This window comes from Lynx rufus, unplaced genomic scaffold (assembly GCF_022079265.1).
Source record: "Lynx rufus isolate CCGP_SWC_20201006 ecotype Redwood Valley unplaced genomic scaffold, mLynRuf1.p SCAF_11, whole genome shotgun sequence".
Classification (NCBI taxonomy): domain Eukaryota; kingdom Metazoa; phylum Chordata; class Mammalia; order Carnivora; family Felidae; genus Lynx; species Lynx rufus.
Window position 1 is genome coordinate 56,852,467 of NW_025814825.1, and position 23,858 is coordinate 56,876,324.

At 43.4% G+C, this 23,858-nt stretch overlaps 1 protein-coding gene across 1 annotated transcript; it reads right to left on the reverse strand.

The window, feature by feature from the left end:
- Window positions 1-271: 271 nt before the first annotated feature.
- PRDX3 (peroxiredoxin 3) lies at window positions 272-9,849 on the reverse strand. The gene is made up of 7 exons (XM_047073519.1): window positions 9,772-9,849; window positions 8,045-8,180; window positions 5,664-5,805; window positions 4,501-4,636; window positions 3,583-3,686; window positions 1,416-1,581; window positions 272-1,079 (listed from the first exon to the last, which is right to left on the reverse strand). Exons 1-7 carry the CDS (start codon window positions 9,805-9,807, stop codon window positions 1,026-1,028), a joined length of 774 nt encoding a protein of 257 aa, XP_046929475.1. The 5' UTR covers window positions 9,808-9,849; the 3' UTR covers window positions 272-1,025.
- Window positions 9,850-23,858: the final 14,009 nt, after the last annotated feature.

Below are 23,858 nucleotides of genomic sequence, written 5' to 3' on the forward strand. Positions count from 1 at the left end.
GTTTCCCTCTCTGGAATGTAACTGCATGAAGGAAGGGGGTTGTCTCTTTTTGTTCACCCTTATGCTTCCAAAACAGCACCCAGGATTTACTGATATAATGAATAGATGCTTCCATCTCTCTTGCCCTAACTTGAGTTCCTTGGGTACAGAGCCAGCATATTTGGGGGCCCTGAGCTAAATGCTCCATAAATGTTTGCTGTTCTAATCAGTAGGAGACCTAGAGCCTCACAACATAAGCCGAACCAACAATTAATGGTGTTGAGCATGCAAATATTTTAAAATATGTTTATTATGTACTTTACATTGAGCACTTCAGAAAAGAAAATAATTACAATGATTTCAAAATGCAATTACTGGATTCAATAAATATGCTTTATAATTACGCCCAATCAATATCTACAATATTTGTGGACACTATGTCAGCTAGCAAATAAGTAAAATAACTATTTTAATCTCAGGGAAGAGAAACATGCATGATCGCTTAAGTCATTTGTCACTGTGTTTTTTTAAAAACATGATTCACATTTGTTTCAAGTACATATACGTCCACTGCAAGAGTTAAAGCAGACTGCTGACATTAACACCTTCAAACTATGATCTTTGTTACCTGAAAAGAAAATTCAGTTTAGTACAAACAAATCCAAGAAGAAAATTTCAGGACCCTTGATCAGAAGCTTTGGGGGCTCGTTTGACTTCTCTGCTGCACAGAAAAGTTCGAGTAAGGCTGAGAAAGAAGAGTGTTTGCTCTTCCCATTGAAGACACAATCGAAGGAATAGGTGAACTAGCAAATTCTATAAACTAGCCACCAAGAGGTTACCAATAAAGGACGCTTTGTATGTGTGAGTACATTTAAAAAAGCCTTAGCCAATGTTACAAAAAGAAAACATTCAGAGTATTATTTATGAATGCAAACATAATTGTTTTTTTGTCTTCTAGAAATCATCATCTTTGAAATGCTAATAGGTGAGTCCAAATGTGGTTCTTTCTGATGGGAGAAGCTGCAGGTACGCAGGGGATGGATGACCTACTGATTTACCTTCTCAAAGTACTCTTTGGAAGCAGCTGGATGTGGCTTGATCTGAAAGTACAAAAACATTTAATCAGGTAACTGCCTTTAAGATAACAGTCTCAAAAGTGAGTTGAAAGCTCAGTTTTTAACCCAAAGTTCTCTTACTTTTTAAAGTGTGGTCTGTTTCCTTTAAAATGCATGGATGAACATTGTTTTAACAGCCTGCCTGATCCCTGATCCCACCCCAACCCCCACCCCGCGGCAGCCTCACCCATTTGCACACTATCTGCACCCTGGCACCAAGGGTGGGTTCTTTTGTGGGTGCTCCAGGCCAGCATCTCTTGAGGCAATAAGGACCTGGGATCCTTATGCTGGGACCTCATTGCTTTTGGAAAAGAAACCTACTGTAGGAGAATCCGGGGTCCAGTTTGCTGGGCAGACTTCTCCATGGGTTTCCACAAACTGGAATGCCTTCACCAAACGGAGGGTCTCTTCCACACTTCGGCCCACAGGGAGATCATTGACACTCAAATGCTTGATGACTCCATTGGGGTCAATTATGAAGAGACCTCTGCATCAGAATTTGTGCTCATTAGTACTTCGGCAGAATGTTGTAGAGAGAACTAGAAAGTCTAACTTCTACCCACTTTTGTCTTTAATTCTCATCAATAAAGCATTTATTAAATTCAATCATATGCTTAAACATGGTGTTTTCATTGTTATATAAAAAGCTGATCATCTCCTATTGATGAGATGCCTTAACAAAGGTGTGACTGGACCAGGACAACATGGAAAGCAGGTAGTCACCTTTGCAAATGGGACTGGACTGTCACACAGAGTCTAAAAGTCACGGAGAGCAAAGACTTCTTTCACTTATTAGTGATATTTAGCAGGTGTTCTTTGAGCTGCCGTATCAAACCTTGGCAAGAAACCATAGGCAAAGGGAAAAGACAGAGATGTGTTTTATCTATATTCAGTAAATACTTATGAAATGAGTGAATTCTTGGGGAAATGGTGGAAAATCCCAGGGGAAATCTTTGCAGAAAGAATTTAATGGCCTTAAGTAAGGCCTCAGGGCAGAAATCTAAAGGAAAAACCAAAGTCTGTGTTCATCTTCTGTACAAGTGTTGGTGTTACTATGACATATGCAGATATGTTTAAACCACAGGTTTTAACAGCCCATCTTAAAAGGGTGTGGCATTCCAAGTGTTAATCGTTCAGGGAAGAAGCAAGTAAGAGAAAACAGCAAGGTAAAATGGTGCTTCTTCCTCCCTGGGCCCGGCTCTTGGGGATCTGGGCTTTGAGGCTTTCAGCGGTCCTGGCGCATGCTCAAGAGAGAGGAGCCAAGCTGGAGTCCATGGTGCAGGTGCAGGTGCAGAGCGAGGACGGAGCAGGGCCCACAGACTCCAGAAAGAAAGCCTCATCTTACAAACCAGACTCGGTTACCCTCCCTTGTCAATCCTAATGGTGAAACTAGCAGGGAAGTAACGGCAACACCAGCAAGACCCGACAGGGAAGGGGATCCTGGGAGGAAAAAGCCAGCACTCTTTTTCTCCTTCCCTAGCCAACTTTGCCAAAGCCAGGCTTTAGTTTATTAAAGAAAGACAGACTCTGCCTGGAGTAAAAAAGGCCTAAGCTCCAAGGTGGAGAACTAAAATCCCAGGGATGACCCAAAAGGAAAGTGGGCCAGAGAAGAGTGAGGTACCAAGACAGAGCAGGTGAGTAGGTTCCAACCAGCCCCAGCAAAACTGCAAGGTGCATCCCAGTGAGGTCCTCATCGGCTTCCTGGAGGTGAAGTTCTGCCCAACCCTCTTCACTCAGTGGTCATCAAGATGCCATTCTAAGGCCTCAGTTCTTATTCTCTGCCCACCCCCCCCCCCTCCGGCAGGAAGCCTGCATTCCTGCATATAGGACTGTTAGAGAAGGAAAGCTTCAACACTCAAAGGAATGAAGCTCTAACTACTGAAAGCATGAGGACAGAAATGACATTCTGGGACAAAGGTCTTCACAGCTACCAGAACCTGTGCTGTAAACTTTGGCTGCCTCCCCTTATTTAGCCCTCCCAACCAACCTGGGAGGTACATTTTCAGTTCAGTGACAGGAAAAGTAGGACTCAGAGAGGTTACATTAACTTTCCCAAAGTCCTACAGCTGTTAAATAGCTGAGTTAAAAAACAAAATTCAAACTCTGGTCTGACTCGGGCTTGAATAAGATCTCACCCACGCCAGCTTCCTGACTCCTACGGGCTGCTGGTCTCCCCTTCCCCAAACACGCCAGGAGTGCACCCCCTACCCCCCACCATGAAAGCGGCTCCCAGGTGGTTAGGGCAAGTGCAGCAGTGTGACCATCAACACTCAGGGTGCTGCAGGGGGCGGGTCTATCACAGCCATTCTGAAAGCCTCTGCCAACCCTCGCAGCAGGCACTCACTGGCGCTACTAAAGCTAAGTAAAGGTGAATGAAGGCTTTCTGGTCTTCAAAGCGCTTTATCAAGGTCTCTACAAATCCCCTAAGAAGTGAGATGATGCTAAACGCGAAAAACAAAGTTTAAGTTCATAAGGAACAGGATCTTACCTTAGAGCAATACCAGGGCCTTCTAACAGCACGCCGTAGTCTCGGGAAATCTGTTTAGTCAAGTCTGACAAGAGTGCGATGTTCATGTGGCCCAGACCGCCATTCTAATAAAAATGCAAACGCGACAGGCTGTTACACTGTCTCAGCCAGGTAACATGATGTCTGAGGCCAACAAGAATGGCAGCAGGCAGCGGGACTGAGCACCGACAGCAGGCCGAGTGCTGCTCTAAGCTCTTTCTGTTAACTCACTTCCTCCTCCCAACCATCCTGGAGCAGATACCATGATAATCACCTTTTTACAGGTAAGGAAACTGGAGGCACACAAAGGTTAGGTAACTTGTTCCAGGTCACAGCTAGAAAGGGACAGAGGCAGGATTTAAACCCAGCTAATACTGTAAAACTTTCTTTTCCTAATTCTTGAAGTATTCTCTTACTTGAAGATTAATTTCTATAGCATAAAAATGGAAGAGTAATAAAGACTTTGAATAATTTGGTATTGATAGGCTGGGAACACAGCTAGAAATTTTGATTCTCCCAAGCAACTTTTCAGGCAGGAACAATGATCATGCAAAAGAGTGAAATTATTAACCACCGTCCCACAAGCCAGGCCGGGTATGTGGGATGTATAAGGTACAGGTCAGAGAGGAGGCAGCCATGCCCAGCTGGTTCTGCCCCGCTCTGCTGAGACTGGTCTCTGTTACTGTTTGTACCCTGGAAAACACACAAGTGGTGGGCAGTAAATCCAGGCAATGTGGAGGGAGATATGGCCAGAGTTTAACAGAATTTGCCAGGAGTTTAGGACCTATGAACGCCTATTTCAGACTAATCATGCTCTAACAACTTCTAGGCTAGTCTTTCATGGGATCTTTCCAGTTTTTAGGAAGCTAACTGCAAAGGTAGGGTAACTGAGGTCTATACCTTCCTTGGTGTGTTTATCCAGGCAAGATGGGTGAAGTGGGAATCCACCGAAACTGCAACAACTTCACAGTTCACATCGTGAAACTCATTGGCTTTGTCGCTAAAAGCAACAATTTCGGTAGGACACACAAAGGTGCTAGAAAAAAAGGGAAGCAATTCCCATCAGAGAATTTAAAAACAAGGATTTAGAATTTAAACGATACGTAGTCTAAAGACTAGTTCCACTTGCTTATAGGTGAAAAAAGCAAAAATGGTTAACCACCCTCAATGGACTTCCCTTTCTATTGAAGAATCATATCACAAGGGATGCCTGGGTGGCTCAGTCAGTCAAGGAGCTGACTTTGGTTCAGGTTATGATGTCATGGTTCGTGAGTTCGAGCCCACATCAGGCTCTCTGCTGTCAGCACAGAGCCTGCTTTGGATCCTCTGTTGCCCTCTCTACCTGCCCCTTACCTGCTTGCAAGCACGCGCTCACCCTCTCTCTCTCTCAAACATTAAAAAAAAAAATCATATCAAAAAATGGGGGTGGGCAGGGGAAAAGAGGCATATTCTAAGAATAAAGAAAAAAATAAATAACTTTATTTATTTATTTTTAATTTTTTTTTTTAACCTTTATTTATTTTTGAGACAGAGAGAGACAGAGCATAAACGGGGGAGGGTCAGAGAGAGGGAGACACAGAATCCGAAACGGACTCCAGGCTCTGAGCTATCAGCACAGAGCCTGACACGGGGCTCGAACTCACGGACCGCGAGATTGTGACCTGGCTGAAGTCGGACGCTTAACCGACTGAGCCACCCAGGCGCCCCCCAAAATAAATAACTTTATGAGAAAACTCATTTTATTACTATCTTTACTTTTCTCATTTTCCTCCAGGCCAATGAAAGCTTCCTTACAGACAGACTGGCTTACAGAAACCACTGCTCTGGAGTACAGAAAACAGCCATATCAAAACCCAACCCCACTAAGAATGCCACCTCATCCTCCACAGGTATCAGATTAGCTGCAGCTGCAAGCTGTACTCAGCAAGGCCACTGGCGATAAACAACCCGAAGAACCCTTCCCTTGACCAGAAGAGCAAACCAGAGATAGGAAATGTCAGGGGGAAGCAGGGACCTTTGCTTGCTCTCAGAATGACATCAAGCATCACAGAAATTATACTTACAAGTCCAAAGGATAGAAGAAAAGCACCAAATATTTCCCCTTAAAGTCATCAAGGCTTAGGTCTTTGAACTCTCCGTTGACAACGGCAGTGCCCTTAAAATAGGGTGCGTGCTGGGTGACGGCAGGAGCATGGTACGAAGAACCTGAAGGAAGCCCACACGCACGTACAGTTCATCATCTGCTTATTCACGCACCTACTTGACTTTATGCAAATCTCTCACAGTAATTAATTAGTAGTATATAAATTAAAAGGTTCAGTTCAACTGTACATCTTAGGGAATTTCCCCCCCACCTTCTGTAGTCTAGACTGTATGCAAATTCAATTCAAAGTACTATGGGAACTAAAAAGATGAACAAGATGACGCCAGAGATGGTGGGGATGGCATTAAGACAGAACTGAGGAAGACATGAGCCCGGACATGGATTCTAAATATGGTTTAGATTTTGCCAAGGCCACGTGGGACAGGGCAAATGGCATGGAGGAGGGAACTGGGCAAGTGTGGGGAACAGCCCGTGGCACAGTTTGATTACAACAGAGAGAGCAGGAACGCCTGGGTGGCTTAGTCGGTTAAGCATCCGACTTTAGCTCAGGTCATGATCTTGTGGTTCGTGGGTTCGAGCCCCACATCGGGCTCCGTGCGGACAGCTCAGAGCCTGGAGCCTGTTTTGCATTCTGTCTCCCTCTCTCTGCCCCTCCCCGGTTCGTGTGTGCGTTCTCTCTCTTAAAAATAAAAAACATTAAACAAACAAAGAACAGAGAGAGCAGGTGTGTGGAAGGAAGTGTGAGAGACAAAGCAAGAATGACTGAAAGCCAGGCTGTGACAGCCCTGAAATATCAGGCTAGAGTTTGTTCTTAAAAAAAAAAAAAAAAAAAGACAGAGTCCTCACTGGAGGTTTCACGCAGGAGGTTTACACGCAGGAGATGGAGAATGAGTCAACTCTTCTTGGGAGGGTTAGTCTGGCAGGGGAGGGTAAGGGGAGCAGGAGGAAGGGAGACTGATGGTAGGAGGGCGTTGCAGTTATCTAAATGAGAGGTATGGACAGGAGGGGTGTGCCTGAGAGGACAGGAAGGAAGGAAAGGGTACGAGAGATGTGTCAGAACTAGAGAGGACTTGCTTCCACTGGCAACTTGCCGCAAAGTGTCAAAATACCCAGGCTTCAGAAACGGTGGGGGCCGCTCGAGTGGGTCTGGGACAGGGGACAAGGAAAGTTTTATATGCGGGGCATCAAATTACTAGAAATTTTTTCTAAAGCTCCAGGGTAGTAAAATTAGCAAAGGTTTTGCTGAAGTATATTTCTCAGGCGATTACATGTGGCACGTGCTTTTTACAAGGTGGGACAAATTTAAAGGAGGTATTTTCAAATATCACTCATTATGTGAGGCTCATCTTAGCAAAACCCACATTCTAGAAAATGGGAGTGTAAATCTCAAGAAATAGCCTTGTTTTACTCAGGTCGTGGAGGAGTCCATGCTCTCATGTGGCCAGCTAGGACTAGCACACCGGTCTGAATCCAAAAGCCTTGGTTCCGATAGGCTGTTGGCCACTTCCGGTTACCTCACATCCCCTTATACACAGCGAGGCCCAGAGGTATCTGAGTACCACCTCGCTCCCTCCATGTTCCTCAACACAGAGGATTAAAACCTCTGATGACCAAAATGGTAATGTGACACAAGGGCTGTCTGCCTCAGCAATTCTCAATTTTGACTGGACATCACAATTACCTGGAGAGCTTCTAAAATATACTGATAAGGGGATTAAAAGGTAGGAACTTCCAGTTACAAACGGACAGACAGGGGTGGAGTGCCATGCACAGCACAGTGAAGACAGTTAATAATACCGTAACAACTTTGTATGGTGACAGCCTATAACTAGGTTTATCATGGTGATCACCACCTAATGTATATAAATCTTGAATCGCTACGTTGTACACCTGAAACTAATAATATTGTCATATCAACTACATTTCCATTAAAAAAAAAAATGTCCCAGTCTCACACCTCAGAGATTGACTTAATTTGTCTGTAGTGGGATTGGACAGTGGTATGTTTTCAAAATCTTCGCGGGGCGCCTGGGTAGCTCAGTCAGTTAAGCATCTGACTTCGGCTCAGGTCATGATCTCACAGTCCGTGAGTTCGAGCCCCGCACTGAGCTCTGTGCTGACAGCTCAGAGCCTGGAGCCTGCTTCAGATTCTGTGTCTCCCTCTCTCTGACCCTCCCCCGTTCGCTCTCTGTCTTTCTCTGTCTCAAAAATAAATAAACATTTAAAAAAAAAAAAAATCTTCCCCAGTGAGCCCAACGCATAGACAGGGTTCAGAACCCTTGTCCTGAGATGAGGATTCCTGTTTTCATTCTAGGGTCAACCCAAGGCATTAACACTTACTGGTGCTAAAAGCCAATTTTGCTTGAGCAGAACCAGACCACAATACGTTTGTTAAGCATGTTCTTCGGGAAGCAGCAGGTCGAAGGGCTGCAGAGGCAGAGATACCCCAAGGAATAGCACTCACATGTCGGGCAACCTGGAAAGAGAAACACTTTATATTAGGAAGTAGCCCCAGAATGGTAGCTGAAGGCTGGCCCTGCTGAAAGGGCATCAGGCCATTGGTGGGCTCAGCTATCCTTGTTCCTGTGAACCAAATATCAAACCCAAAACTCTAAGAGCATAGACTGAATCTCCATGTTCTTTTTTTTTTTCGAGAGAGAGCGAGAATGAGCAGAGGAGGGGCAGAGAGAGAGAGAGAGAGAGAGAGAGAGAGAAAATCCCAAGCAGGCTCCACACCATCACGGCAGAGCCCAATGTGGGGCTGGAACTCACAAACTGTGAGATCACGACCTGAGCTAAAACCAAGAGTCGGACACTTAACCAACTGAGCCACCCAGGCACCCCTGAATCTTCATGTTCCTAACATTCTCTTCTGCCTCCTTCTCCTTCAAGACTGCAAGAGGAGAATGGGGAGATGTTGGTAAAAGGGTACAAGGTTGCAGTTATGCAAAATGAATAAGTCTAGAGATCTAATGTAGAGGGGTATGATGACTATACTTAATAATACTATATTGAACCCTGGGAATTTTCTAAGAGAATAGATTTCAGGCACACTCATCACACACAAAAAAGGGAATTATGTGAAGGGATATGTTAGTTTGACGGTCGTAATCATTTCATTATGTATATGGAATCATCACGTTGTACATCTTATATAGATATAACTTTTATTTTAAAAGTATATAAATAATTTGTTTAAAATCTTGCAAGGCAGAGGGGAATTATAAGACCGTAAAGACGCCATGCTCTTAAGAACAACAGAGGGTCCAAAAACCAAGAGGACTTGGCCATGCTCTGTGTATTTAAGCCTTTTACCAGCACGATCTGCTAAGCAATTTCTACCGCGTCAAGGTTTTCCCAGAAAAGACAAGGCCTCACAGATAAGCAAACAAGCAGAGCAAAGTTCAGGCTCCGGCAAAGTGTGTACAGGGCTCAAGGGAATTGTGTGCTCAACTACAGTGTCTAGCATGACTCAGGAAGAAGGAGCCTGCGTTGAACCCCGCCAGGAGAAAGGGGAGGGTGGGTACCAAGAAGGAACTAGGCTTTGCCTGAGAAGCGTGGGGACAGACCTGGGGTGGGAGAAGGGAAGTACCTTTTGCACTTTAGCACTTGGTACTTTACCACTTTGGTTTCCATCCAGCATCGAGTGGATGCTCACAGCAACGCCCTGATGTAGGCCATCACTCTTTCTATCTTAAGGTAAGGAAGGGTAGCAAACTGAGGTTCGGAAAGTCAGTCCAAGGTCACAGAGTAGGCTACAGAACAGGGAACAGAGCCCAGGTCGCCTGCCTCCGGAACCAGGTGCTCAGGTGGAAAAAGGCCTGGGGACCCGCGACTCCTGGGTGAGGAGGGATTAGAAGAGGGGACAGCTAGGAGGAGGCGGGGGTAGGATGATTCTGCGCAGGCACATTCCCTAGAGGAGAGGCCTCTGGGGTCCGTTACCCGCTGGTGCCCTCCAAGAAGGGCGAAAGGCCCCCAGACGGCAGAGAGCAGGATCCTGCTTGGGAGCTACGTTCTCGGTGCCACTGCAGTGTCTCCGCGCCTGTCCCCTGTCTGCAGCCACTCACCGAGGCCCGGAGAAACCTTCCCACCGCGGCCGCCATCTCCAGTGCGCGCGGGACTCGCGAAGCCGACTGGGAAGCGGAGGAGGCGGGGCATGTGGGGGCGGGACCTCGGCGGCGGGGCGGGGCCTGGGCCGGAGCCGGGGCGGAGAGAAGTCCTCGTGGCCTTTCGATTCCTCGCATCAACTTACCTTCTGCTTCCCCGCGTTAACTTATGTGTTGGGCGCCTCAGCCCTAGTTATGAGAAGATTCCCGTTGTGGCTTCTGAGTAGCCGAATGCTGGGGAAAGCAACACTTGGTCTCTAATTGTCGCCCCAACCCAAAAAGGACTAATCCAGGTGGGGAACTAGATATTTAGTTTCATATTTCTACGGATTTTTGTTGTTAACCTGTGTTTCTACCGGTTCTGCAAAAGGTTCTCATATCTGTTTAGGCATCAAGTAGAGCCTTCTGACTTCTGCATGAAATGAAGTAATTTGAATGCGATTTTTGTCCATTAATAAGCCAAGCTGGTCAGACACATCAAGTTTTTGGTATTTGAAGACCTTTACAATGGTGTATGGACTTCATTTTGGCCTCTCTTCCGCAAATTAGAATTGGAACAAATTTAAAATTTGTCTTCTGTCGATTAGTAAAGCCAAGTGCTCAGTGGTGTACCTGGTACTTTGAAGTAAGCTCATCAAATGCAGATAAAAATCACACGGAGGCCTTCTGGTAAATAAATGCACACTCTAAGTGGGTATTTTCCAAACAGGAGTCATTCCACTACCAACTTCGTTTCTGGAAGCTGCATATCATCTGCATATTGTTTACTATTTTAAGTTGACTCGCTTTTGAAAAAATTAAGTGAATTTATTATTATTATTATTATTATTATTATTATTTTAAGTAGGCTTCACGCCAAGCACAGAGCCCAAAACGGGGCTTGACAGTGTGATCAGGACCTGAGCTGAGGTCAAGAGTCAGACGCTTAACCAGCTGAGCCACCCAGCCACCCCTTAAATGAATTTATTTGAAAGAAAATGCTAAATAACTAAAATGAGAAACCTTTTATCACTTGCGATAAGTAGAAAGTAATTAAAACAAATACATTAAAACAAAATGTTATTAAGTATCAAGTAGATACAGTTGCCTGCTGAGAGTCCGAGACTGTTTATAAAAACAGACAGAGAGGTAGCTAGCAACATGGCATCACATGGGATTCTCTTTATGTAATCAGAAGGACTGAAAGAGCATAAAACAGGCAATAATTTTCTCACTTTGGAGCCTGATGTTATTTGTTTTGCTCCTCACATAGATCCTTTTATGCAACACTAGTACAGCGGTGGGTACTAGCCCCATGCTTTGGAAAGGATTATCTTAGAAGCAAGAGATGAGAATCAAAAATGGTCTGACCATTTTGGAAAATTCTGTGTCCGTATGAGTAAAGCTGAATATATGACTCAAATAATTTCAGTCCTAGGCATATGCCCAAAAGATGTGTGAGCATCAGTTTATGAAAACAGGCTAGAATGTTCACAGCAACACTATTATATGGCACAGAGCTAAAACTACTCACGTGCCCATCACCCACAGAACGGATAAGTAGATTGCGATATTATTAATACCGTACAACAACGAGAATGAATGTACCGCGATGACATGCAACAGAGTGCAAGAGTCTCACAAACGTGATACTGAGTGAAAGAAGCCAGATGTAAAAACATTGATAATCTGTGGTGCCCTTTACATGAAGTTCAAAAACAGGAAAACCTAATGTATAGCGTTTGAAGTCAGAATGGTGGTACCTTGAGAAAGAGAGAATTGGGGGCGGGTAATGAGAAGACAAGAATGGGGTGTGAATAATATATTGTGTGTTGACCCGGCTTAAAGTTAATAGTTGTATTTACTTTGTGAGCATTCATGAAGCTGTACACTTGGGCACTTTTAAATGTTATACTCCAATTAAATATATATATTATATATATTAAAAAACATATATATAAATATAATATAAGCAAATATATATATGCTTATATATATTTGTAGCCCCTTGCTTTATATATATATAAATTTACATATATATAAATATATATAATTTATATATATACATATATAAATAAATATATAAACATATATAAATAAATATATATAAATATACATATTTATATATATAATATAGATATAAATATTTATAATATATATTATATATAATACATATATAATATATATATTTTATATAATAATTATATATATAATTATTATATATTATATAGTATATAGTATATATATTATATAATAATTATTATTATTTTATATTATTATGATATATAATAAACATATAATTAAATAATTAAATATTAATATAATACAAATATATTAAATATATTTATATTTATATAAATATAAATATTAAATAAATAATATATTATTAAATATATATTATAATTATATATAATTAAATATATATAATAAATATATGTCATAAATATAAATAATAAATATATAATAAAATGTATATAAAATATATATTTATATATATTATATACATTATATAATATGTATATTATATGTTATATAATGTTATAATATAGATATATATGTGATATAATATATAATATATATTATAGATATATAATATATATAATATTATATAATATATAACATATAAATATACATAAATAAATATATATATAAACATATATATAAATAAATATATAATTTATATATGAACATATATAAATTATATATATATAAATATAAAGCAAGGGGCTACACATTTCTCAACAATTTCCCCTTATTTTTAAAAAACGTTTATTTATTTATTTTGAAGGTAATTGAAGAAGATTTAAAGAAATGGAAAGACATTCCCTGCTCATGGATTGGAAAAATAAATATTGTCAAAATGTCAATACTACCCAAAGCTATCTACACATTCAATGCAATCCCAATCAAAATTGCACCAGCATTCTTCTCGAAACTAGAACAAGCAATCCTAAAATTCATATGGAACCACAAAAGGCCCCGAATAGCCAAAGGAATTTTGAAGAAGAAGACCAAAGCAGGAGGCATCACAATCCCAGACTTCAGCCTCTACTACAAAGCTGTCATCATCAAGACAGCATGGTATTGGCACAAAAACAGACACACAGACCAATGGAATAGAATAGAAACCCCAGAACTAGACCCACAAACATATGGCCAACTCATCTTTGACAAAGCAGGAAAGAACATCCAATGGAAAAAAGACAGCCTCTTTAACAAATGGTGCTGGGAGAACTGGACAGCAACATGCAGAAGGTTGAAACTAGACCACTTTCTCACACCATTTACAAAAATAAACTCAAAATGGATAAAGGACCTAAATGTGAGACAGGAAACCATCAGAACCTTAGAGGAGAAAGCAGGAAAAGACCTCTCTGACCTCAGCCGTAGCAATCTCTTACTCGACACATCCCCAAAGGCAAGGGAATTAAAAGCAAAAGTGAATTACTGGGACCTTATGAAGATAAAAAACTTCTGCACAGCAAAGGAAACAACCAACAAAACTAAAAGGCAACCAACGGAATGGGAAAAGATATTTGCAAAGGACATATCGGACAAAGGGCTAGTATCTAAAATCTATAAAGAGCTCACCAAACTCCACACCCGAAAAACAAATAACCCAGTGAAGAAATGGGCAGAAAACATGAATAGACACTTCTCTAAAGAAGACATCCAGATGGCCAACAGGCACATGAAAAGATGTTCAGCGTCGCTCCTTATCAGGGAAATACAAATCAAAACCACACTCAGGTATCACCTCACGCCAGTCAGAGTGGCCAAAATGAACAAATCAGGAGACTATAGATGCTGGAGAGGATGTGGAGAAACGGGAACCCTCTTGCACTGTTGGTGGGAATGCAAATTGGTGCAGCCGCTCTGGAAAACAGTGTGGAGGTTCCTCAGAAAATTAAAAATAGACCTACCCTATGACCCAGCAATAGCACTGCTAGGAATCTACCCAAGGGATACAGGAGTACTGATGCATAGGGGCACTTGTACCCCAATGTTCATAGCAGCACTCTCAACAATAGCCAAATTATGGAAAGAGCCTAAATGTCCATCAACTGATGAATGGATAAAGAAATTGTGGTTTATATACACAATGGAATACTACGTGGCAATGAGAAAAAATGAAATATGGCCTTTTGTAGCAACGTGGATGGAACTGGAGAGTGTGATGCTAAGTGAAATAAGCCATACAGAGAAAGACAGATACCATATGGTTTCACTCTTATGTGGATCCTGAGAAACTCAACAGGAACCCATGGGGGAGGGGAAGGGAGAAAAAAAAAAAGACGTTAGAGTGGGAGAGAGCCAAAGCATAAGAGACTGTTAAAAACTGAGAACAAACTGAGGGTTGATGGGGGGTGGGAGGGAGGGGCGGGTGGGTGATGGGTATTGAGGAGGGCACCTTTTGGGATGAGCACTGGGTGTTGTATGGAAACCAATTTGTCAATAAACTTCATAAAAAAAAAAAATATATATATATATATATAATATATATTATAGATATATAATATATATAATATTATATAATATATAACATATAAATATACATAAATAAATATATATATAAACATATATATAAATAAATATATAATTTATATATGAACATATATAAATTATATATATATAAATATAAAGCAAGGGGCTACACATTTCTCAACAATTTCCCCTTATTTTTAAAAAACGTTTATTTATTTATTTTGAGAGAGAGATAGAGTGCGCAGGGGAGGGGCAGAGAGGGAGAGAGAATCCCAAGCAAGCTCTGCATTGTCAGCACAGAGCCCAATGTGGGGCTTGAACGCACGAACCATGAGATCATGACCTGAGCCGAAACCAAGTCGGACACTTAACTGACTGAGCCACCCGGGCACCCCAAGTATTTCCCCTTAGTACCTGCCTTCTTTTTAATTGCTGCTCTTAATGTGTTTATGAACAGATCTTTGAAAAGGAAAGGGGGTCAAACTATTGGAACTCAAAATCGTACTGTAGTCTTTAGGAGTATTATTAATCCATACAAAGGAATGAAGGATTGATACCTACTGTAAGAGGGATGAGCTCAAAAAAAGCATTATGCTGAGTAAAAGAAATCGGACCCAAAAGGCCAGATGTATGATTCCTTTCATATGAAATATGTAAAACAAGTAAATCCATAGAAACTGAAAGCAAATTGGCAATTGCCAAGTGCTGGGAGGAGGAGGAGGCAAGGGGACTGACTGCTTAATGGGTACGGGGTTTTCTTTTGGGGTGACGGAAATGTTTTGGAACTACATAGAAGTGGTGATTGCACAATGTAGTGAATGTTCTCAATATCACTGGACTGTACACTTTAAAGTGGTTAATTCTATGTCATGTGAATTTTACGTCAATTTATCTGAGTTTTTTTTAGATATGTATTTATTTATTTAGAGTGTGACCTTGCGAGTTGGGGAGGGGGGCAGAGAGAGAGAGAGAATCCCAAGCAGGCTCTGCAAAGTCAGCACAGAGCCTGACATGGGGCTCGAACCCGCAAACTGTGAGACCATGACCTGAGCCGAAGTCGGACAGAAGCTTAACAGACTGAGCCACCCAGGCACCCCTACCCCAATTTTAAAAAAAGAAGAAGAAATAGAAACTAACAACAAATACAAAAATGATGCTGTGGTCTAGCCCTGTGATTTTGTAGACACTGTAAAAACAGGCTCCATAGCTCAAGGGTTAGAGCACTGGTCTTGTAGACACAAAAACAGACTTTTAGAGATGGAGAGACCTTCCCAAAGTCACGCAGCTGCTTGGAAGCAGAGGACTAGAACCCAGAACATCTTCACACCTGGCCAGCCAGTATGTGAGCTGGCAAAGGTGAGGGGGAGGAGGCAAAGAAAAGGCAAGGGGTCGCATTCTCTTTCCATGTTCCTTAGACCCATAGTCCTTTACTGTCCACCTCTCCTTTTCTCCAGCATTTGCAAGGGCACCTCTCTCTCCTATTTTATGCACATCTAAGTTTCCACACATAGGCAGTTTGGTTCATAACTAAACGTCACTGTGATGAACCACAAAGCAGAGCGGAGTTCCCTCATGATTAGGCTTATTCATCTTGGTTTCAGTTTTAAAATTTTGAAGTTTTAGTTAGTACTGTCTCTTTGGGTGGGGCCTGTTTACGCTTAAAGATATCATTACCTTCTGTCCATTTCACCCATCCTCCTCCCGCTGCCATTCATCTGAGTGTGGTTCCTGCATTCTCCCTGCCCCAAGGCCGTTTTAGCGTTTGGAATAATGCATTTCCTTTCCTACTTAGGTCCCAGGTAGAGCTTTCTGTGTTGGATGACTTTGCATCAATTAGCCATGTGATTTTAGGGCGCCTGCATGGCTCAGTTGGTTAAGCGTCCGACAGGTCAGGTCATAATCTCACGGTTCGTCGGTTCGAGCCCCGCGTTGGGCTCTGTGCTGACAGCTGGGAGCCTGCAGCCTACTTCGGATTGTGTTTTCCTTTCTCTCTGCCCCTTCCCAGTTCACACACACACTCTCTCTCAAAATTAAACATTAAAAAAAAAACAACAACCCACCAAATCCAAGATCCATCATACTAAGGGGCATGACAGGGGCATGTTCAGAATGTACAGCTGGGGTTCAGACACCAGTTCTGGCATTTAGTGCTTAACTCTCTTGTAGAAGTTACTTAACTCCCTGAATGTTCTTCCATCTGTAAAATGGGAGTGATATTAATATCTCCCCCAAGGATTGTTGTGAGGAATAAGTGAGTTAAATTTTAAAGCACTTAGCACAGTCATCAGGTACAGAGTGAGCACTAGAAGTGTTTGTTACATTAAATAAAAGGAATCCAGGCAAAGTGCTATGGGAGTTTAGAGAAAGAGAGCTCAAGAAGGGTCTCACAGAGGAAACAAGTGTTATTAGAATAGATAGATTCTGTCCTTGAGGGAGGAATGGGAGAAGATGAAGGGAAAGATGGCACATAGGGGCACCTGGGTGGCTCAGTCACTAAACATCTGACTTTGGCTCATGTCATGATCTCATGGTTGGTGAGTTCAAGTCCTACGTCGGGTGAGCTCAAGCCCGGCTTCAGGTGAGCCCTGCTGCTCGCTCTCTCTCTCTCTCTCTCTATCTCTCTGCCCCTCCTGGTATTCTCTCTCTCTGACCCCTCACTTATTTGTGCTCTCTCTCTCTCTCAAAAAAAAAAAAAAAAAAAAGAAGAAGAAGAAGAAGAAAAAGATGGCCTAGAGAATTGGTGACCTTTGTCTCCTTGTTTTTCTATCAGCGTCAGCCAACATTTATTGAGAACTTATAGGGCCAAGATCTGGCTGAAAACAGTAGCTTCTATGGTCTCCACACAACCTGTGACATTGGTACTGTTTTTAATTCACCATCCCCGTTTCATTAGGTGAGGATACTGAAGCTTAGGGAGGTTTAGTAATTTGCCCAAATTCTCACAAGTGGAAAGGGAAGGAGCCAGGATTTTTGGAGCCAGTCCCCAAAAGCGGACTGCAGAAACCCTTCTTAACCTGATGTTGTTTTCCCTTCTGCCGTATTTGTTGAAGCATAAGGTGCTTAATAGGGCTTAATAGGAAATATTTGTAAAAAGGTGGTCTGAATCCGAACCTGGGGGAGTATTGGCCATCTGTCCTTTGGTGAAATGTCCAAATACTCTGTTCCTGAGCCTGACAGGGATGCTTTCCTTTATGTGTTCTGTACTCTCTGTTCTTTCGTCTGAGCAATTCTTGTTGATTCTACCCCTGCAATTGATGTTCAACAGTGTGGGGAACTGCCTGGTATTACCCACTCTATTCTCAGCCTTTTCTTTTCTGTTTTTTTTTCTTAGCCTTTTTTTTTTTCTTTTCTAGGTTCTTCTGCTCCTGTCTTCCTGCAGAGCTTGTGAGAGAAAGGCACCCACTTAGATGTGACAACCAAAAATATCTGCCAAATACCCCCTGGGGGACAAAATCATCCCCAGGGGAAAACCCACTGCGCTAATGGTTAATGGTTAATGCCACAGGCTCTAGAGCCACCAGGACTTGGGATCAAAGTCTTCTTTTGTCATTTGTGGTCTTAGAGGGCGGGGTGTATGTCTTGGGCATCAAGCATCCCTTGTGGCTTAACTTTTCTACGCCTCAGTTTCTGCATCTGTAGTATGAGAGGAATCACCGAAATCGACCTTAAATCATTAGCTGTGCAGAGAGAGACAGTGCAGGCAAAATGCTTAGGGGAGTACTTGGCACGGAGTAGGGTTAAACAGATATCAGTTACTGCTTTGCCCACCAGCAGACCTGCAGCATTTTCAAACAGCAGGCACACACTTTGAATACATTTTGTTTTTCTCAAAGTAATGAAATTCCTCTCCCTTCTCTCATTCAGGAATGAAGAACGAGGCTTTTGCACAAGCTCTGATCTCCAAATGCCTCAAATTAGGCTCTTCTGGATGTGAGAGGGACACGAAGTCAAGGAAAGGAAGAAGTGAAGTAACGTACCGGCTCACTGCAGCTCAGCGTTCTCTGCCTAACACAGTCCCTGCCCCTGGACTAGGCTCTTACTCAAGAAACCTAAAGTTTTTTATTTTTCCTTTTAACACTAACTCTGAGGAATAAGGGTGACCATCATGGTAAGGCACTTGTCAGACCCCCGTCTAACTGAGATGAGTTTTAGCTCTGATTAGAAAGAAATAGTGACCATATCTAGGCTTGATGCAGATTTCTGTTTCTTACCGGTTGGGTATCCAATAGCTTGGTAGAAGTTTGAAAGAAATTCTCTTTGTCAGATGGAAGGCATTAATTTCTACTGTATTAACTTGTGTCTACATTGTGTGTGTGTGTGTGTGTGTGTGTGTGTGTGTATCTAAATTTGTTACGGTTTTAATACATGGTTTAACTTTCACCTTGTGAAAGTATTGCCTTATAGGTGTCTTTTTGCCTTTTTCCTCAATATAAATCAAGCCAGGACATTTTGTAATTTTTTTCTCCATAAATCTCAATCATTCCAAAGTCATTCTTCACACTGGCATTTTAAGCATGCTCAACAAAGCATCACTGTTTCCCTCAACACGAAGCAGAGGCCCAACACAGCAGCCCGATTTTCAAGTCCTTTGGCCATAGGAGAGGAAGTCTCACTGCTTATCACTTCTTTCCCAAACAGGAAGCTGAGGCAGCTGTCTGTGGTTAACGAGCTTTCCTCAAGTTACACAGGGATTCATTGGCTCGGGGACCATTAGAACCAAGAACCCTTCAGTAGACATGCTGGGTCTCCTGGTCTGCTGATCTCTGACTAAAGCCTGATTTCTCTTATCCTAAAGGGAATGAAATATCCTAGAATCTCAGGCCCAGAGGCCCAGAAGGAATTTTATGCAAGAGCCTTCCAATGGTCTGTTCAGAACCACAAAGTGAATGGCCTTCAGCTCATCCCAGGCTGCAGCCAGAGACTTCCCCTAAAACAGGAAGCAGAGTCCTCCAATAGTTCATTCCATGCAAATGTAACCGTGACTGGTGTTTAATCACCATATGGGCACTGTTCTGCCAAGCCTTCCCTGCCCACCTCCCCCGTCCATCTTCCAGGTACCTAGAAAGCATTGTGCACATGCCTTTCTGGTTCTCCTTATTCCTGTCATATTATAGCGGAATTTTCTGTTGCCTTGTGTGGGTCTTAACCATACTGCGAACTTCTTGGGGATAGAGTTCCTGTCTTACTCGTCTTTAAGGTCCTAATGGCTGGGCTAGTGCCTGGCTCATAGCAACTGCTCAAAAAAAAGTTTGTCAAACGAATGAATAAGCAGTGGCCGACATGGTGGCCAAAACGTTCTTTCCACACTCGTCCTGGAAAAAACATCTTTTTTATTCAGCTTTCTCTCACTGTCACAACAAGGACACAAATTGTTCTGCTAAAGGAAAAAGACAAACTGACCTTGTGAACATTACCAAAAGAGTAGAAAATAACTAAATTCCTCCCTTCTGAGTTTGGGAGAATTTTTGGACCTTTTTGAGAGAAAGGCAAATGAAAAGATATATGCTATTTTTTATGATGATTAGGAAAATACCTCCCTGGAACCACAAGTCACGTTCTGCGAGTTGGGGCCACAATTAGACACAGTCAACATTACTCTGGGTTTTGCTTAGTTCTTCCTCTTTCTTTTTTTTTTTATTAAATTTTTTTTTAACGTTTATTTATTTTTGAGACAGAGACAGAGCATGAACGGGGGAGGGTCAGAGAGAGAGGGAGACACAGAATCTGAAACAGGCTCCAGGTTCTGAGCGGTCAGCACAGAGCCCAACGCGGGGCTCGAACTCACGGACCACGAGATCGTGACCTGAGCCGAAGTCGGCCGCTTAACCGACTGAGCCACCCAGGTGCCCCAGTTCTTCCTCTTTCTATGGCAAAAATCATTCTTTTTTTTTTTTTTTCCTCTCTCCTTTTTTCATTGACGAGGAGCCCCAAATTCAACTCTCTCCTGGGTTCAGGGGAGGTGAAGCCTCAAAGCAGAGACATACCTCCTAGCAAAAGCTTCTCCTTTGAGTCTTATCCCCTGGCAATCCCTTCATTGCCTTACTACTCCAGGTTGTCCTCTGTATGGCAGGCAGCAGAGTGATGGAAGGAGTCACTTGTCCTCAGTTTAAACCTGTGGGTTATTTCACCTTTCAGAATCTGAGGGTCCCCATCTAAGAACACCCATCTCCCAGGAAGCTGCAGTAAGGGGGTGCCTACACCCAGCAGGCCTGGGGTTAGTTCCTGTTTGCTCGTCCTGTGCAGGTTCCTCCTCTGCCCGGCCTCTGGCACATTGTTGCTCTCTTCTGAACCTCTCCCCTGCTTATCTTTGTTGCCTATCCTTAACCTATCCCCCACCCCCAACTTTTTAAAAACAGATTTTATTTTCTAGAGAAGTTTTAGGTTCACCGCAAAATTGAATGAACTTTCAGAGAGTACTCATTGATTCCCTGACCCCACACCCACACAGCCTACCGCCACCGACAGCCCACACCCACAGTGGTACATTTGTTACAGGACATGAACCTGCACGGATAGGTCATCACCAAAGGCATCACCTGCACGGATAGGTCATGAGATAGGTCTCATTACACTGAGACTCATTCTTGGTGTTGTACATCCTATGGGTCTGGATGAGTATGTAAGGATACATTTCCATTAATGTGGAATAATTTTACTTCCCTAAACATCCTCTGTGCTCCCTCAATTCTTCCCTTCTTCCACCCTAACCCCTGGCCACCCATCCCCTTTTTATTTTTTATTTATTAATTTAAATTTTTATTAATTTATTTTGAGAGAGAGAGAGAGAGAGAGCACACGAGCAAGGGAGGGGCAGAGAGAGCAAGAATCCCAAGCAGGCTCCACACTGTCAGTATGTGGAGCCCTACCTGGGGCTCGAGCTCGTGAACCATGAGATCATGACCTGGGCTGAAACCAAGAGTGAGACGCTTAACCAACTGAGCCACCCAGGCACCCTGATTTATTTATTTATTTATTTATTTATTTATTTATTTATTCATTCATTTATTCATTTATTAAGTTTATTTATTTTGAGAGAGAGCGCACACACGAGTGAGCAGGGAAGGGGCAGAGAGAGAGGGAGAGAGAATCCCAAGCAGGCTCTGTGCTGTCAGCCAGAGCTCACTATGGGGCTCGAACTCACAAACCATGAGATCATGACCTGAGCTGAAACGAAGAGTCAGATGCTTAACCAACTGAGCCACCCAGTTGCCCCTGACCCATCCACTTTGTGGAGCTGTGCCTCCAGTCCTGCCTCGTCTCCCCTTGGATGTTCCTTACACCCCGAAAACTTAACAGACACAAAACCAAACTCTTGTTTTCTCTCCTCAAATCTATTTCTTGCTGCCTTCCTCGCCCCCAACCAGCACTCAAATTATACACTGATTTCTCTCTACCTCCATGGCCACCTCCTCAGTCCAAGCCATCATCCTTTCTCCCTGGAATCCTTTCCTAGCTTCTCAGGGTCTCCTGGTGGTTAAAGAGTTTCAGTCACCATCATCTGAGCTTTATTTCAAAAGTGAAAGAAAACACAACGCAGAGTCCAGGCCACTCTGTTGTATGTCTCCAGAATCCCTCAGACCCTGCCACTTCTTTGGGCTCCAGAGGTTCCCAACCACCGACACCTGCATCTCTGTGCTGAGGGCTTTCTTCATAACTGGGGAGGGGGGAGGGGGGATGGGCCCATCCCTCCAGGAAGGCAGAAATGAGAGAGAATTAACCCCCTTCCTGGCAGCCAGGCTGCAATGGCTGGGTGAACGGATTTGGTGTAGAAATACCACAGCTCCCCCGCCACTTGGGTAGATGAGCTGAGCTGTGTTTCCCGGAGTGTCCGCACCAGTTAAGTTCTAGTCACCCACAGAAGTGACTTAACCACACCCTCGCCGGCCATTTCCCCGTACGATTTGTCTCAGGGTCTAGGAGAACCCAAACTAGGACACAGCACTATAAAAATTGTAACACAAAATGCTATCCCCAGGCTGGTCATAGGATTTAGGTAGAAATATTCATTTGTAATGTGCTCTGGGCCAGGAGTGCAGGTCATGGGAACCAGGCTGAAAAGCAGAGGATGAATGTCACCCTTCTTAGCCCCATCAGCTTCTCTCTGTAATGCTACCACCAGAGCCTTTATTTACCTAGATTAGCAAGTGGCCCAGCCTTTTACCACTTTCCATTCCTGGGCCTCTCCAGAGCCCTAAAGAATCTTTCTTGTTGCCCATATTGATCCTAGGCGTGTTCCTCACCTCAGGCATCTGCCCCATGGCAGACAGCCGCTCTGGGCTTCTCAGCTCCCTTTTTGCCTTTGCTCCAGAAGCTTCTTTGGGCTGCTGCCAGTCTTCTTGCACACAGCTCTGGGTCTCAGTGTGGTCACATGCCTTTCTCTCAATTCCCTAGTGCCAGCTAAGACAAGTGATTGTTTTAAAATGAAGGCGTGGGGATAACACATGGGAATTACAATGCAGACAAAGGCAACAATAAAGCAGGACCATAAACCATCCTGTTCGCATATCCCATCATCTGCCTAGCTCCATGGGAACACATTAGGGACCATTTTTGTCCTTTGTAATATCCCTCCTTCCCTCAGGTCGCAGGGATCTGCTCCTACATGGAACACCATAGATCTTGTGTCTTTTCCCTCATGCCAGCCCTCCTGCACCCCTCCCCCCACTCTGGGCTTCTCCCAGAAAGAGAATGATCCCCAGCGATGAGCTGTCCCTCTATGAGGACATCCCTTTAGAGTATTATGCAGCACAATTAAATCCTCACTCTTCCCGACTTCTCCATTCCAGAGGAGGAAGTTGGCTTCATTTTCAAACAACTAAAGCCTCTCCAAGTGTTTTCCCCAAATAAAAGAGCCTTCTTCCCCCTCAGATGAATTTTTTCCTCCATCCTTTCCATAACAACAACACAACAAAATATTTACTGTTTGCTCAAATAGTTTGTGACTCCTTTTAGTCATCAACATCTCAGAAAAGCTGGAGCCAGGTCACAGAGCACATAGCCTATACAGCACACTCACTACGTTCAAAGCCTTATTATGGGCTCTATCTCTCTGCTCTGTTAAGGCTACTTGGGTAAGGGGCCCCCAGTCATGTGCAAGGAGAAGCTGCTTTTCATTTTCCCAAGGGTTTGAGATGTTGGAGCAGGAGGTTGACAGGGTGAGCAGAAGTGGGACAGGAGACCATGAGGAAAGTAAAGACACAGTTCAGTTTTGCCCTGTCTTTGGTTCCCCCTCAAGTGGGAAAACTGACATATCTCAGAGAGAAGGGGGAGGAGCGTGAGGGCCGCAGGAAGGGAGCTTGTGGAGCGCTGACCCCCACGTCAGTGGGGCAGCACAGCTCCTGGTTTGGAGTTTCCTAATGGGGAGACTTAATGTGGCTCAAACCTTCTTCCTTCGGAGGAGTCCCACCCCACGCCATGCAAAGCAATCTGTTTGCCTGTTGTCCTCCCGTTGCTCCCCGAGTGGGTCAGCTTGCTGACCTAGGTGTTCTGTTTGTTATTTCTTCCTCCTCTCCTCTGCCTCTCCCTTCTGTTCATCTCTTCTCACCACCCCCCACCCCGCGACTCCTGCAAGATTGCTGCCGCTC

Bases quoted from the DNA above. Each gene is read 5' to 3' on its own strand.
- PRDX3 (XM_047073519.1), bottom strand. From the start codon at position 9,807: ATGGCGGCCGCGGTGGGAAGGTTTCTCCGGGCCTCG. The intron at 4,637-5,663 runs GTAAGTATAATT...CTTTTTTTCTAG, and splicing joins TTCTTCTATCCTTTGGACTT to CACCTTTGTGTGTCCTACCG. The intron at 1,080-1,415 runs GTAGGTTTCTTT...TTGTACTTTCAG, and splicing joins GGACCCCGGATTCTCCTACA to ATCAAGCCACATCCAGCTGC.